The following is a 16,038-nucleotide window of genomic DNA, read 5'->3' as shown; positions in this document are numbered from 1 at the left end:
CCTGTGGCTTTCATTAAGTTTTATTATGGTTTTATTTAGCATATGTCAGCAACACTTCAAAATTTTAAATAGGTTTACATTGTAATGTTTCCTAATTTATACAAATTCTAAACAGTAAATTTCAGATTTAGGTCATTTACTTTAATGTTTTTGTACTCTTTGTCCTCTTAAGGTCATATTAGACACAAAGTGGAGGAAGCTCTTATTAATGAAGAAGCAATTTTGAACCTCATGGAAAACAGTCAGACTTTTCAGCCTTTGACCCAAAGACTGAGTGAGTCACCAGCTTTCTGTAAGTAACAATTGTGCCATAAATTTTCAGTGTCTTATATCAACAAAAGTGCGTATGTCAGGTGGTATTTTTTTCTTTGATTTGAAGAGGTTAATATTGCATGTTTGATAAATTCTTAGTATAAAAATGAAATCTTGCATTATGAGATGTAGTAGCTTCTTTTTTGTTTTCTACACAGCTTTTTCTGAAAAATAGTTGTGTAAGAAAATAATTTTTTTTTTTTTAACTTTGTTTGGAAGAGAACCATATTGTTTTAAGGGGAAATATGCTTAATTTGAATTAAAATTCTCCAAAGTTAAGAACATTAATAAAATACCATAATTGATTCTTTCTTGGTAAGTATCAGGAATTTCCCTGGACAATTCCTTTCGAGCTGTTAATTTTTGACTAGCATGTAGAACATGACAGTTATTTCTGAGTATCTTTGCATCTCCATAAATGCATTTTCATTAATATGGTAAACCATTTGCTAGATTTCATTTCAATAATTTAGTCTAAATTACTGACATTTTTCAGAAATTTATTTAAATTTTCTTTGCAAAAAGTGAGATATCATTGAACTTCATGCCTCTTGCTTTGCTTGGTATAGTGATTTTATGTTTCTTGCTCACTTTCCGTTTTTCCATTCTTACTGTATCAAATGAGGTATAGCATCAAATGTTATCCTACCTCTCTACAGTGTCTTCTCTCTGTTATTTACATTTTCATTTGAGTGGAAGATTAATTGAATGACTAGGAACAGTACCAAAATTATTGTACATAGTCATATTTCAAGAACATTTTCTATGGCGGTAGGTAGCTTTTTTCTTTTTTAAATGAATGACATGAAATACGTAGAAAGAAATGATCCAAAGACCACATTTAAAAATTAATTTGAAGTTTATAATCTAAATGTTTTATTTCTCTGAGTAAATAGATATATATATACCTAAGTTATATTTTAGTTATAAAAAACAAAAAAGAAATTGAAAAAGAGAGACATATCCTTATTTCATTATATTAGGCAAATATAATGTATCACCAGCTGATATAATTCCACCTTGCATAAGGTTACAAAAAATGTAATCTCAGTGTTAGAGATCTGAGAGTCAAATATCTATAAATCATTTGCCAATGTTAACCATTTTTAAAGTATGAGGCAGGAAAAATTAACTGCAATTCTAGATTAAGAAATGGATTTTTGCCAAAATGGCTCTTATAAGCAAATATCTTCAATTTTGCCTTACAGTTGGTAGCCTTACAGTTGGTAGCATGATTGAACCAGTAGCATGATTGAACCAGTTTGTTTAATGTCAACAAAGAAAACCTGAAACTTAATAGTTTAGTAAATGGGGAATATATTATCTCATTTTACAGAGAAAAAGGTTGTGTACTAGATTAGAACAAACCTCCATCTTTATGATCTTTTTTTTAAAAATAATAGCTTTTATTGGGATATAATTCACATATTGTAAAACTCACCTTCTAACATGTACAGTTCAGTGGTTTTTAGCATTTCAGGTATTTATGCAACCATTTCCACTATGTAATTCCAGGACTTCTTTTTTTTTTTCTAGGACATTTTTATCACCCTAAAAAGAAATGCAATACCCATTTGTAGTCACTTCCCATTTTTCATTCCTCTCAGCCTCTGGCAACCTCTAATCTATTTTCTCTTTTGCTGGATTTACCTATTTTCGGCATTTCATATAAACAGAATTATATAACCTTTTGTTTCTGTATTCTTTCACTTAGCATAATGTTTTCAAGATTCATTCATGTTGAGGTATATGTCAGTATTGCATTCCTTTTTACTATTGAATAATGTTGCATCATATGGATATATACCATATTTCATTTTTCCATCTTTCAGTTGATGGATATTTGGGTTGTTTCCACTTTTTTGGCCATTGGGGTAATGCTGCTATGATTATTCACGTATAGGTTTTTGTGTGGACATATGTTTTCACTTCTCTTGGATACATACCTAGGAATGGAATTACTGGGTCCTCTGGTAACTCTGTGTTTAGCATTTTGAGGAACTGCCAAACTTTTTTTCCCCAAAGCAACTGCACCACTGTACAATTCGACCAGCAGTGTATGAGGGCTCCAATTTCTTCACATCCTTGTCAACACTTGTTATTATCTGTTTTTGATTTTAGCAACCCTAGTGCATATGATGGTGATATTTCAGTGGTGGTCTTCAAGGTTTTTAAGTAATGTTATTAATCACTTTTAAAGCTCTCTCGTGTTTTGCAACTACAGGTTTTGTTTGACTGTCCTGTGAGCTAAATACAGCTTAAGAGAGGGATAAGGTGTTCACATTATCATTTTTAAGGCACTTCCTTAGCATTAATTCATATATTTATTATATATTTTATATTTAGTTTGATCACTTGTGATTATATTTGGTTTAGTGCTCCTCAACCTTGCTTGTGCAGTAAGAGATTGAGCAACTTGTTAACGTGCAAATTCCTGGGCCCTACATCAGAAATTCTAATTCAGTAGGTGTGAGATGGTGTCTGGGAATTTTCTTTTTAAGGACACAAAATCATGTGTAATGCAGGTGGTCCAAATATTACACTTTAATGGAAGAATTACATCAATACATAAATCTTTGTACCAGCTGTATCCTTTCAGCATGTGCCAGCATCTGTGGTTCTTGTTGTTGTTTTATATATAATTGATCTGAATTATTGAATTATTTAGAAAATTTAAGTTGTTTGTTGGTGATGCTTCACTTGTTTTATAGTGGACAGTAGTCCTGATGAGGCTCTGGTACATCTTCTTGCTGGTTTGGAAAATGACGGATATCAGGGGGGAAGAAATAGGATGCCATCATCATGTCGTTCGTTTGGAAACAGTAAAAATCCTCAAAATAGTGATGATGAAGAAAATGAACCACAGATTGAAAAAGAAGAAATGGAGCTTAGTTTAGTAATGTCTCAGAGATGGGACAGCAATATTGAAGAACATTGTGCCAAAAAGAGGTAACTTTTTAGTTATTTCAGTTGCTTTACCTTTGGTCATTATCATTGTTCTTTAATCAGAAATTATTTCTTACTATTATTCATAATAAAAAATACCTAATAAACTAAATTGACTTCTTTGAAATCTCTTTTAAATAGTGTGTAAACTTTATATTCCAAGCAAAATAAAATTTTGGTACATTTAAAAAGATTAAACCTAACTTTATTTTTTTCTATTATTAACAAGATATAATTGATATACACCACTGTATGAATTTTCGATGTACAGCATAATGGTTTGATTTGCATATATTATGAAATAATTACAACAGGTTTAGTTAACATCCATCATCTCATATAATTACAATAAAAAGAAATGGGGGAAATTTTTTGTCTCCTTGTAATGAGAACTTTCATATATATCATACATACAGCATATATATACATACGTACATATGTATCATACAGCAGTGGTAACTATAGTCACCGTGTTGTACATTATATCCCTAGTACTTATTTGTCTTATAACAAAGTTTGTGTCTTTTGATTACCTTGCTCCAATTTGTGCTCTCCTCATAAACCTAACTTAGAAATCATTTGTCTATATATACAATAGTAATATATGGGTCATAAATGGGGCAAAATAGAAGTGCCTCCTTATCTCAGAACTTGAGGAAAAAAGAATGCCCTTTGAGAGTTAAACTCTTATGGGTCGGAGCAACAAATATAGAGTCAGCTTGAAGACAAGGAATGGCTTCTAGGTCTGATTAGATCGAAGGAGTTAAATATTAATGAATGAATGAATGTCAGAAGCAGTAACTGATATTCTGTTCCATTTCTCAAAGAAAATGAGTAAGATGGCAGTGTGGTTTTCTTTTTTTCTTTCCTTTTTACATTTTAACCTTTTTTTTAAAGTATAGTTAATTTACAATGTTGTGTTAGTTTCAGATGTATAGCAGAGTGATTCAGTTTTTTATATATATATATTCTTTTTCAGATTCTTTTCCATTATAGATTATTATAAGATATTGAATATAGTTCCCTGTGCTATACAGTAGGCCCTTATTATTTATCTGTTTTACATAAAGTAGTACGTATATGTTAATCCCAAATTCCTAATCTCCCCTCCCCTCCACTGTCCCCTTTGGTAACCATAAGTTTGTTTTCTATGTCTGTGAGTCTTTCTGTTTTGTAAATAAATTCATTCGTATCATATTTTTAAAATTTATTTATTTATTTTGGCTGTGCTGGGTCTTAGTTGCGGCACGCAGGATCTTCGTTGTGACATGCAGGATCTTTAGTTGCAGCATACGGGGTCTTAGTTATGGCATGCAGACTTCTTAGTTATGGCATGTGGGATCTAGCTCCCTGACCAGGGATCAAACCTGGGCCCCCTGCATTTGGAGTGTGGCGTCTTACCCACTGGACCACCAGGGAAGTCCCCATTTGTATCATATTTTAGATTCCACATATAAGTGACATTATATGATATTTGTCTTTCTCTGTCTGACTTAGTCCATCCATGCTGCTGCAGATGGCATTATTTCATTCTTTTTTATGGCTGAGTAATATTCATATATATGTATACATGTGTGTGTGTGTGTGTGTGTGTGTATATATATATATATTTATTTATCCCACATCTTCTTTCCCCATTCATCTGTCGATTGACACTTAGGTGGCTTCCATGTCTTGGCTATTCTGAATAGTGCTGCTCTGAACATTGGGGTGCATGTATCTTTTTGAACTAGAGTTTTCTCCAGATATATGTCCAGGAGTGGGATTGCAGAATCATATGGTAGCTCTATTTTTAGTATCTTAAACCACCTCCATACTGTTCTCCATAGTGGCTGCACCAATCTACATTCCCACCAACAGTGTAGGAGGGTTCCTTTTTCTCCACACCCTCTGCAGCATTTATTATTTGTAGACTTTTTAATGATGGAAGTTCTGACTGCTGTGAAGTGATACCTTATTGTAGTTTCGATTTGGATTTCTCCAACAATTAGTGATATTTAGCATCTTTTCATGTGCCTGTTGGCCATCTGTATGTCTTCTTTGGAGAAATGTCTGTTTAGGTCTTCTGCCGATTGTTTGATTGGATTGTTTGGTTTTTAAAATTTCTTTTAAAACGATTATTCCTTTTATTTTATTTTAAATTTTTTATTTATGGCTGCATTGGGTCCTCGTTGCTGCGTGTGGGCTTTCTCTAGTTGCGGTGAGTGAGGGCTGCTGTTGTGTTGCGTAGGCTTCTCGTTGTGGTGGCTTTTCTTGTTGCAGAGCACGGGCTCTAGACGTGCAGGCTTCAGTAGTTGTGGCTCGCGGGCTCTAGAATGCAGGCTCAGTAGTTGTGACATGGGCTTAGTTACTCCATGGCACATGGGATATTCCCGGACCAGGGCTTGAACCTGTGTCCCCTGCATTGGCCGGCAGATGCTTAACCCACTGCACCACCAGGGAAGCCCTGTTGTTGTTTTTTTTTATATTAAGCTGCATGAGCTGTTTGTATTTTGGAAATTAAGCCCTTGTTGGTGGCATCATTTGCAGATATTTTCTCCCATTCCATAGGTTGTCTTTTCATTTTGTTTGTGGTTTCCTTTGCTGTGCAAAAGCTTTTAAGTTTAGTTAGGTCCCATTTGTTTATTTTTGTTTTTATTTCTATTACTCTAGGAGATGGATCCAAGAAACTTTTGCTGCAATTTATGTCAAAGACTGTGCTATGTTTTCCTCTAGGAGTTTTATAGTATTCAGTCTCACATTCAGGTCTTTGATCCATTTTGAGTTTATTTTTGTAAATGGTGTAGAGAATGTTCTAATTTCATTCTTTTGCATGTAGCTGTCCAGTTTTCCCAGCACCACTTGTTGAAGAGACTGCCTTTTTCTCTGTTGTATATTCTTTTTTTTTTTTTTTTTTGCGGTACGCGGGCCTCTCACTGTTGTGGCCTCTCCCGTTGTGGAGCACAGGCTCCAGACGCGCAGGCTCAGCGGCCATGGCTCATGGGCCCAGCTGCTCCACGGCATGTGGGTTCTTCCCAGACCGAGGCACGAACCTGTGTCCCTTGCATCAGCCGGCGGACTCTCAACCACTGCGCCACCAGGGAAGCCTTCTGTTGTATATTCTTGCCTCCTGTGTTGTAGATTAATTGACCTTAAGTGCATGAGTGTATTTCTGGACTTTCTGTCCAGTACCATTGATCTGTGTGTGTGTTTTTGTGCCAGTACCATACTGTTTTGATTACTGTAGTTTTGTAGTATACTCTGAAGTAAGGGAGCCTGATTCCTCCAGCTCTGTTCTTCCTTCTCAAGATTGTTTGGCTATTTGGGGTCCTTTGTGTTTCCGTACAAATTTTAAAGTTTTTTGTTCCAGTTCTGTGAAAAATGTTATTGGTAATTTGGTAGGGATTGTATTGAATCTGTAGATTGTTTTGGGTAGTATGGTCATTTTTAACAACATTGATTCTGTCAATCCAAGAACACAGTGTATTTTTCCAGCTGTTTGTGTCATCTTCAGTTTCTTTCATCAGCATCATATTTTTTGGAGTACAGGTCTTTTGCCTCCTTAGGTAGGTTTATTCCTAGGTATTTTATTCTTTTTGCTGTGCTGGTAAATGGGGTTGTTTCTTTAATTTCTCTTTCTGATCTTTTTTTAAAAATATATAAATTTATTTATTTAATTTATTTATTTTTGGGTCTTTGTTGCTGTGAGTGGGCTTTCTCTAGTTGTGGCAAGCGGGGGCTACTCTTTGTTGCAGTGCGCAGACTTCTTATCGCGGTGGCTTCTCTTGTTGTGCAGCGCAGACTGTAGGCATGCGGGCTTCAGTAGTTGTGCCTCACGGGCTCCAGAGCACAAGCTCAGTAGTTGTGGTGCATGGGCTTAGTTGCTCTGCAGCATGTGGGATCTTCCCAGACCAGGGATCAAACCCGTGTCCCTTGCATTCTCAGGCAGATTCTTAACCACTGTGCCCCCAGGCAAGTCCTCTCTATCTGATCTTTCATTGTAAGCGTATAGAAATGCAACAGATTTCTGGTGTTAATTTTGTATCCTGCAACTTTACCAAATTCATTGTTGACCTCTAGTAGTTTTTTGGTGGCGTCTTTTGGATTTTCTATGTATAGCATCGTGTCATCTGCAAACAGTGACAGTTTTACTTCTTTTCCAATTTGAATCCCTTTTTTTCTTTTTCTTCTCTGATTGCTGTGCTGGGACTTCCAAAACTATGTTGAATAAAAGTGGCAAGAGTGAGTATCCTTGTCTTGTTCCTGATCTTAGAGGAAATGCTTTCAGCTTTTAACCATTTAGTATGATGTTAGGTATGGGTTTGTTATATATGGCCTTTATTTTGTTGAGGTGTGTTCCGTCTATGCCAACTTTCTGGAGAGTTTTTATCATAAATGGATGTTGAATTTTATCAGAAGCTTTTTCTGCATCTATTGAGATGATCATATTTTTTGATCATGATCATGATTTTTATTCTTCAGTTGGTTAATGTGGTGTATTACATTGATTGATTTGCATATATTGAAAAATCCTTGCATCCCTGCGGTAAATCCCACTTGATCATGGTGTATGGTATTTAATGTATTGTTGGAGTCAGCTTGCAAGTGTTTTATTGAGGATTTTTGCACCTATGTTCATCAGTAATATTGGCCTATAATTTTCTTTTTATGTGATATCTTTGTCTGGTTTTTGTATCAGGATGATGGTGGCCTCATAGAATGAGTGTGAAAGCATTCCTTCCTCTGCAGTTTTTTGGAGTAGTTTCAGAAGGGTGGGTGTTCACTCTTCTCTAAATATTAGGTAGAATTCACCAGTGAAGCCATCTGGTCCTGGACTTTTGTTTCTTGAGAGTTTTTAAATTACTGACTCAATTTCAATACTGGTAATTGGTCTGCCCATATTTTCTATTTCCATTTCTTTTTTTAAAAAAATATTTATTTATTTATTTAGCTGCGTCAGGTCTTAGTTGCGGCATGTGGGATCTAGTTCCATGACCAGGGATTGAACCTGGGCCCCCTGTGTTGGGAGTGTGGAGTCCCAGCCACTGGACCACCAGGGAAGTCTTTCCATTTCTTTTAAGTTGTCCATTTTATTGGCGAGTAGTTTCTTGTAGTAGTCTCTTATGATCCTTTGTATTTCTGTGGTGTCAGTTGTATCTTCTGCTTTTTCATTTCTGATTTTATTGATTTGGGCCCTCTCCCTTTTTCTCTTGATGAATCTGGCTGAAGGTTTATCGATTTTGTTTATCTTTTCAAAGAACCAGCTTCTTAGTTTCATTGATCTTTTCTATTGTTTTTTTAGTCTCTATTTCCTTTATTTCTGCTCTGATCCTTATGATTTCTTTCCCTCTACTAACTTTGTGTTTTGTTTGTTCTTCTTTCTCTACTTAATTTAGGTGTAAGATTAGGTTGTTTATTTGAGATTTTTCTTGTTTCCTGGGGTAAGCTTGTATGGTTATCGTTATAAACTTCTATCTTAGAACTGCTTTTGCTGCATCCCATAAGTTTTGGATTGTAGTATTTGCATTTGACTTTAGATATTTTTAGATTTCCTCTTTGACTTATTCAGTGATTCATTAGTTGTTTAGTAGCATATTTTTTAGCCTCTGTATGTTTGTGGTTTTTGCAGTTTTTTTCTTGTAGTTGATTTCTAACCTCATAGTGTTGTGGTTGGGAAAGATGCTGGATATAATTTCAGTTTTCTCAGATTTACCAAGGCTTGCTTTGTGGTCCATTATGTGATATATCCTTGAAAATGTTCTATGTGGACTTGAGAAGAATGTGTGTTCTGTTGCTTTTGGATGGAGTGCCCTATATATATCAGTTAAGTGCATCTGGTCTAGTATGTCATTTAAGGCCTGTGTTTCCTTACTGGTTTTCTGTCTGGATGATCTGTCCATTGATGAAAGTGAGGTGTTAAAAGTCCCCCACTATTATTCTGTTCCTGTCAATTTCTCCTTTTATGCCTGTTAACATTTGCTTTATATTTTGAGGTGCTCCTATGTTGGGTGCATATATATTTGTAATTGTTGTATCTTCTTGGATTGATCCTTTGATCATTATGTAGTGTCCTTCTTTGTCTCTTATAACATCTTTATTTTAAAGTCTATTTTGTCTGATGTAAGTATTGCGACTCTGGCTTTCCTTTGATTTCCATTTGTGTGGAATACCTCTTTCCATACCCTCACTTTCAGTCTGTATGTGTCTCTGGATCTGAAGTGAGTCTCCTGTAGGCATCATATATACAGGTCCTGTTTTTGTATCCATTCAGCCAGTCTGTGTCTTCTGGTTAGAGCATTTAGTCCGCTTTCATTTAAGGTATTCACTGATATATATGTTCTTATTGCCATTTTGTTAATTGTTTTGGATTTATTTTTGTAGGTCTTTTCTTCCCCTTTCTTTTGTTCTCTTGTGATTTGATGACTGTCTTTAGTGTTACGTTTGGATTCCTTTTTCTTTTTTGTGTGTATATTATAGTTTTTTTGTTTTGTGGTTACCATGAGGTTTTTGTATAGCAGTCTGTATACATACATGCTTATTTTGAGTTGCTGATCTCTTAATTTCAAATGCATTTTAGATACACTCTGTATTTGTACTCTCCTCCTGTCATGATTACTATTTTTGATATTATATTTTACATGTAATTGTTTTATGTATACCTTAACTGCTTATTGTGGATACAACTGATTTTACTACTTTTGTCTTTTAACCTCCCTACTAGCTTTGTGTGTGGATGATTTCCTATCTTTGTTGTATGTTTGCTTTTACCAGTGAGCTTTTCCATTTTGTCATTTTCTTTTTTCCAGTTGTAGCCTTTTCTGCCTAGAGAAGTTCCTTTAGCATTTGTTGTAAAGTTGGTTTGGTGGTGCTGAATTCTTCTGGCTTTTGTTTGTCTATAAAGCTTTTGATTTCTCCGTCAAATCAAAGAACTTTGCTGGGTAGAGTATTCTTGGGTGTAGGTTTTTCTCTTTCGTCACTTTTAAGTATATTGTGCCACTTCCTTCTGGCCTGCAGAGTTTCTGCTGAAAAATCAGCTGATAGCCTTATGGGAGTACCCTTGTATGTTATTTGTTGCTTTTCCCTTGTTGTTTTTAATATTTTATCTTTAATTTTTGTCAGTTTGATTACTGTGTGTCTCAGTGTGTTCCTCCTTGGGTTAATCCTGTTCTCTTCAAATATTCTCTCATGCTCTTGCTCTCTGTCTTCTCCTTCTGGACCCCTATAATGCAAAAATTAGCACTCTTGATGTTGTCCTAGAGGTCTCTTAAACTGTCCTCATGTCTTTTTTTTTTTTTTTTCTTTTTTCTGTTCAGCAGCAGTGATTTCCAGTACTTTGTCTTCCAGTTCAGTGATCCATTTTTCTTCCTCATTTAGTCCACTGTTGATTCCTTCTTGTGTTTTTTTCTTTTCAGTTATTATATTCTTCAATTCTGTTTGATTTTTCTTTATATCTTCTAATTCTTTTTTAAAAACTTCTAATTTCTCATTATCTGCATCCATTCTTCTCCTGAGTTTTTTGATCATCTTTATGATCATTACTCTGAACTCTTCCTCAGGTAGACTGCCTATCTCCACGTCACTTAGTTCTTCTTCTGGGGTTTTATGTTTTTCCTTCATGTGAAACATATTCCTCTGTCTTCTCATTTTGTCTAAATTGCTATTTGTATTTTTATGTATGTGGTAGGTTAGTTACGTTTCTCAACCTTGGAGAAGTGGCCCATTGTAGGAGATGTTGTATGCATCCCAGCAGTGCACTCCCCTCTCATCACTCAAGGGCCCAGGTCCAGGTGGTCCCAGGGTAGTGTCTAGTCTGCATTTGCAGACTTGGTCTTGCTTGAAGTTTTCTTGCTTCTGGTGTCTGCCTCCCGGTGTGTGAGGCTGGTCTGGAGGCTTGTACAGGCTTCCTGTTGGGAGGGGCCAGTGCCTGCCCACTGGTGGTTGGAGCTCGGTCTTGACCCTCTGGTGGGCAGGGCTGTGTTTAGCGGCTCGTCTAGAGGTGGCTGTGGGCTCAGGAAGTCCTTATACAGCCTGTCTGCTGATGGATGGGGCTATGTTCCCACCCAGTTTGTTGTTCAGCCTGAGGCATCCCAGCACTGGAACCTAAAGGCTATTGGGTGGGCCTAGGTCTTGGTGCCAAGATGTCAACCTCCAGGAGAGTTCACACAGATGAATGCGCCCCGATATGTCTGCCACCAGTGCCTGTGTCCCAGGGTGAGACACAGCTACCCCCTGCTTCCCCAGGAGACCCTCCCAGACCAGCAGGTAGGTCTGGCCCAGGCTCCTATCAAATTACTGTTTTTGCTCTTGGTCCCAGTGTGTGTGAGATTTTGTGTGCACTGTTTAAGACTGAAGTCTCTGTTTCCCCCAATCCTGCAGAGTCTCTGCAATCAAGCCCTGCTGGCCTTCAAAACCAAATGCTCTGGTGGCTCCTGTTTCCAATGCCAGACCTTTAGGCTGGGGGAGCTGACATGGGGCTCAAACCTCTCTAATATAATTATTCTCCAGTTTGTGGGTCCACCACCCAAGCGGTATGGGACTTGATTATACTGCAAGTCTGCCCCTCATACGCAACTCACTGTGGTTCCTTCTTTATGTCTTTAGTTGTAGAAGATCTTTTCTGGTGCGTTCCTGTCTTTTTCATCAATGATCGTTCTGCAGTTAGTTATGATTTTGGTATGCTCGTGAGAGGCGGTGAGCTTAGTGTCCTTCTACTCTGCCATCTTGGCCACTCTCCTTGGCAGTGTGTTTTTCTAAATCAGTTTCTTGTGAGCTTGATTGATTTGAGTCTGCCCCTGAGCTGTATGCTCTGTGTGTGGAAAAAAATTGGGCCTCTGAGCTTAAAACACTGAGTGTGCCTCTACTTCAAACTTCTGTAGGCAGTACTAAAACTTCTAAAGTCTGTTTTTGAAAGATGAATGAGATTAACCTATATATCATGTTTACACACATATGTATTACATGTATACATATATAGTATTATAAGTATATATGTAATGTAGCTCTAGTTTCTCAACATTACCTAATATAAAAAAATAAATTTTCTGATACCATCTCCTGTTATCTGAGTTTATATCAGAACCCTCTCTTCTATATTTTCACAGTATGCTCCTACAAAGAATTCCATTTTTATTCTGTGAGTAGGAAATTCCAAACCTGTGAAATATTATTTCATACTTCCTTCCTAGTTTCACATACTGAGTTCCCTTTGCTGTCACAGTGTTAAATCGGTCAACGACTCAGCTCCTTGACCTTTGAAGACCTAATTTTACCTGAGCCAGACAGAATCAATGTTCTATTTCCTGATAGATTTGACCCTCAACAGTGTCATAAAAATTCCTTTTGCTGATATTTCCTAATCTGTTAAAAAAAAAAAGGGGGGGGTTGAAAGGCATACAATTTCTTGTAGCTATTCTATAAATATTTTTGTCAATTTTTTTCTGTATAAACTTTATAAATCTTTTTATGAAATATCCTGTTCAGAAATTCCTCAACCACAACAACATCTTTTGGAGCATAAGCAATCCTAAATGATAATAGACAGTGGTATAAAATGGCTTTATTCTTGTGTCTCTGGTTCTTATTTCTGTAATGACACCACTTTGCCTTCAACTTCTGGAAGTTTGTAACTTCAGTGTCATATTTAATTTGCTCTCCTTTACACCTCTATTAGTTGTTAAGCCTATCTAGTTTAAGCCTTCATTATTATTTATCTGGAATACTATGAAATCACTTTTTAACTGGTCTGCTTGCTTCTAGTTCTGCTCCCCTATAATAGGGGTGATACTTACGATTATTAAACACTTTGTGGGCACTTAGAGAAGCAGAGAATATCAAGACCCTTCATGAGTTCAAGTCGTGCTCTACTGCCTTTATATCCATTTTAAATATGGTTACTTAGAGAAATGTAATAATCATATTGAATCTTAATTTCAGCCAGATATTTAACAAAGTCTTACATAGCATCCTTGTGGATAAGGAGTATACGTGGTAATAGTGACTGATTAGGTAGGTTCACAGAGAACTTGCATGATTTTGCATTCAAAAACCACTTAAATGCTGCTGTGTGCCAAGTTTCATGCTAGATTGAATTCAGATTGTCAGAAACATTGGAGATTGGTAATTCATTGAATGACAAAATATAGATTCGAAAATATCTTGAAACTAAAAAGATGATGCCTAATAAAGTGTAGAGTCATAGGTTTTATGTTCAGTCAGTCAGCTTCACAAATATAGACTAGATAGACCTACGATTCATTCTGGGCTTAACAATTTCTGTGGGAAGGTCGTAAGTTTTACTTTATTAAGAGCACAATAAATCTGTAGTGTTTTATGGTTGCCAAAACAGTGAATTTGATTATTGTCTACCAGCTGTACCTGGGGTAACATTTATTATTCTGACAGATTTTGGATTTTGTTAGTAAAATAATTATAGTATTTATTGATGTATTTAAATCTTGCTATAATAAATAGGATTGCTTCTTCTATATTTTAGCTAAATTTGTTGACTGTTTGATATTTTTATTTGATCATGTGGCATTTCATGATGCATTTTTCTTACTTCCATTTGTTTTTTTTCTTCATTGTTCTTTCATTGTTTTGTTTTGATATTGTTCATTTGATTTTTACCTTCAACCTATTATTAGCATTTCTTCTATAGTTTCTTAGATTATACCTGGTTTAGCTATTTATACTTCCACGCCCATATTAAGTAGATACACATTCAAATATGTAACATTTTTATAAAATCACCATCTCCTTGTTCCCAGTGGTGCCAACATGTTTAAAATAATAGGCCTGGTTTATCCCATGATTAATTAATGCTTGTGTGTTCATTGACTGGACCAATTCTGTGAAAACCAACCCCAGGTTAACCTTGGAAAAACAATCCTGAACATTTTATAAATGTATATTAAAGAGAGATTGAATAATAGAAGTATATTGTCTAGAAGAGGAGTCATTTAATTCTATTGATACTTGTATATTGAATATTATATTCCTCCTGAGTACCATATTTTAAGAATACTGAAAAAGGAAAGGAAAGGGAAAGAAGAGGAAGAAAACTAGAAGGATTTGTTAACACTGTCACTTTTAAAGAACAGGAGAAAGAATAGATAATGTTTGGTCTAATTAAAGAGGAACTATGGAACAAATGATAATGCCTTCAAATATTTTAAAGGTTATCATGTGGAACATGGCATAGACCTTGCTACATATGGCTACATAGCACAAAGGCAGGAATGAAAGATTTTTGTGTAATATAGGAAGAAAATTACTAACAATTAGAGCCATTGATAACAGAAAAGATTACCCTGTGAGACAGCAAGCCCTTTATACTGAGAATATAAAAGTGGAGATTGTAGGGTCTGTTAAAAATAAGATTTTTGCATTGCTTAGAAAGCTAGACTAGATGACCTCTAATAACTCTTTCATCTCTTAAGAGTGATTTTAGGACAACTTGTGATTTGGGGAAGGCTTAATGGAAAAACTGTTCCATGTATAATAAAGCAATATTTTCAAATTTTCAAGACAAGTGAAAGAAAAAATTAGGTATGGATAGAAAGTAAGTTTGCCCATCCAGATAGAAGGGAAAGTATCAAGCTAGGATCTAGTGAAAAATTTAAATCAATATGACATGAAACTTAAGGAGAGTATCCATCTGGGTTTCACAGTCCATCTGCATTCCTCAGCAGCCCTACTTTATAGCCACTGCTGGGATTGACTCAACACCTGTACTGCTTCCTATCCTGTCTCTGATCCCTTTTATTTGCTCTTTCAGCCCTGACCTGAATACCCCCTTGCCTATCTTTTTGTTTATTTTTTCCAATTAATAATGTAGTGATTGTGTATTTATAGACTTCTTAAAATATGCTAGGATGCCACCTTTTTAGAAATTACCAGGTTCTCACCCAAGCTGTTATGTGTATATCTAATGATAAGCTGAGGGGGAGACTATAAGGAAGAACATAATTAGATATGATAATCCAGGATATTGTGGAGCTATGAATACAGGAATGATGGTGTCTTCTAGCTCACATGAAATGGATTATACAGTCTACTTACAATAACTTTTGGTAGGGCATGATACCAAAGCACAGTAAATCTGCTTTTCTTTTTTAAGTTATTTTCAGATCCTGTTTATTCAGTTTTACTATTATAGGATCAAATTAGGCAAATTGAGTCTGACATGCTTTTTTCTAAGGCTCATACTCACTGGTGAATCTTAATATTCTCTAGATCACTGTGCAGAAATACCCATAGAAGCTCAACGGAAGAAGATGATTCATCTTCAGAAGAAGAAATGGAATGGAGTAATAACAGTTTGCTTCTAGCCAATCTTTCTATACCTCAGTTAGATGGAACTGCAGATGAAAATAGTGGTAAGTAAAGTAGTCTACTGTATTTCATTATTTAGGGGCAGAAAATATATTTGATTTTGAAAAATATAATCACAGTCTCTACATAGTTGGCTAAGTGAGGCTATGACAATACTGTTAGATTTTGTCCTTCTGCAGGATGATTTCTTTTGAGAGAATGTAGATATATGATTTTTTCTCATTTCTAAGAGTATAGCGTTTATTAATCACTGATTTAGAGCTTTATAAACTTTAATCAGTTTATCGTCATAACATTTAAGTAGCATAGGAAACTATAAGAAATATGCTCAGCTTATTTGAAGTGATAATGCAAAGACATGTTACTTCATGGAAAATTTTGAAGGTGACAGTATTTTTCCCCTTATTCTCCCAAAAGGCATGAATATTGATATCATCTATTTCTGATCAAAGAAATATGTGTTTAAAA

At 35.6% G+C, this 16,038-nt stretch overlaps 1 protein-coding gene across 5 annotated transcripts in view; it reads left to right on the top strand.

The window, feature by feature from the left end:
* REV3L (REV3 like, DNA directed polymerase zeta catalytic subunit) overlaps positions 1-16,038 on the top strand; it is a 230,608-nt gene that overhangs the window by 129,092 nt on the left and 85,478 nt on the right. For all 5 annotated transcript variants that reach the window (XR_013830767.1, XM_079939298.1, XM_079939295.1 and 2 more), the window contains 3 exons: positions 173-292; positions 3,024-3,261; positions 15,472-15,614. Coding sequence is in view for 4 of the 5 variants with exons in the window: in XM_079939298.1 (XP_079795424.1) it covers positions 173-292; positions 3,024-3,261; positions 15,472-15,614 (501 nt within the window). In the remaining variant the exon portion in view is untranslated. The remainder of the gene's footprint in view (positions 1-172; positions 293-3,023; positions 3,262-15,471; positions 15,615-16,038) is intronic.

Source organism: Stenella coeruleoalba (assembly GCF_951394435.1).
Source record: "Stenella coeruleoalba genome assembly, chromosome: 12".
NCBI lineage: Eukaryota > Metazoa > Chordata > Mammalia > Artiodactyla > Delphinidae > Stenella > Stenella coeruleoalba.
The sequence above is the reverse complement of the archived record's forward strand: the minus strand, read 5'-3'. Positions and strand labels throughout refer to the sequence as shown.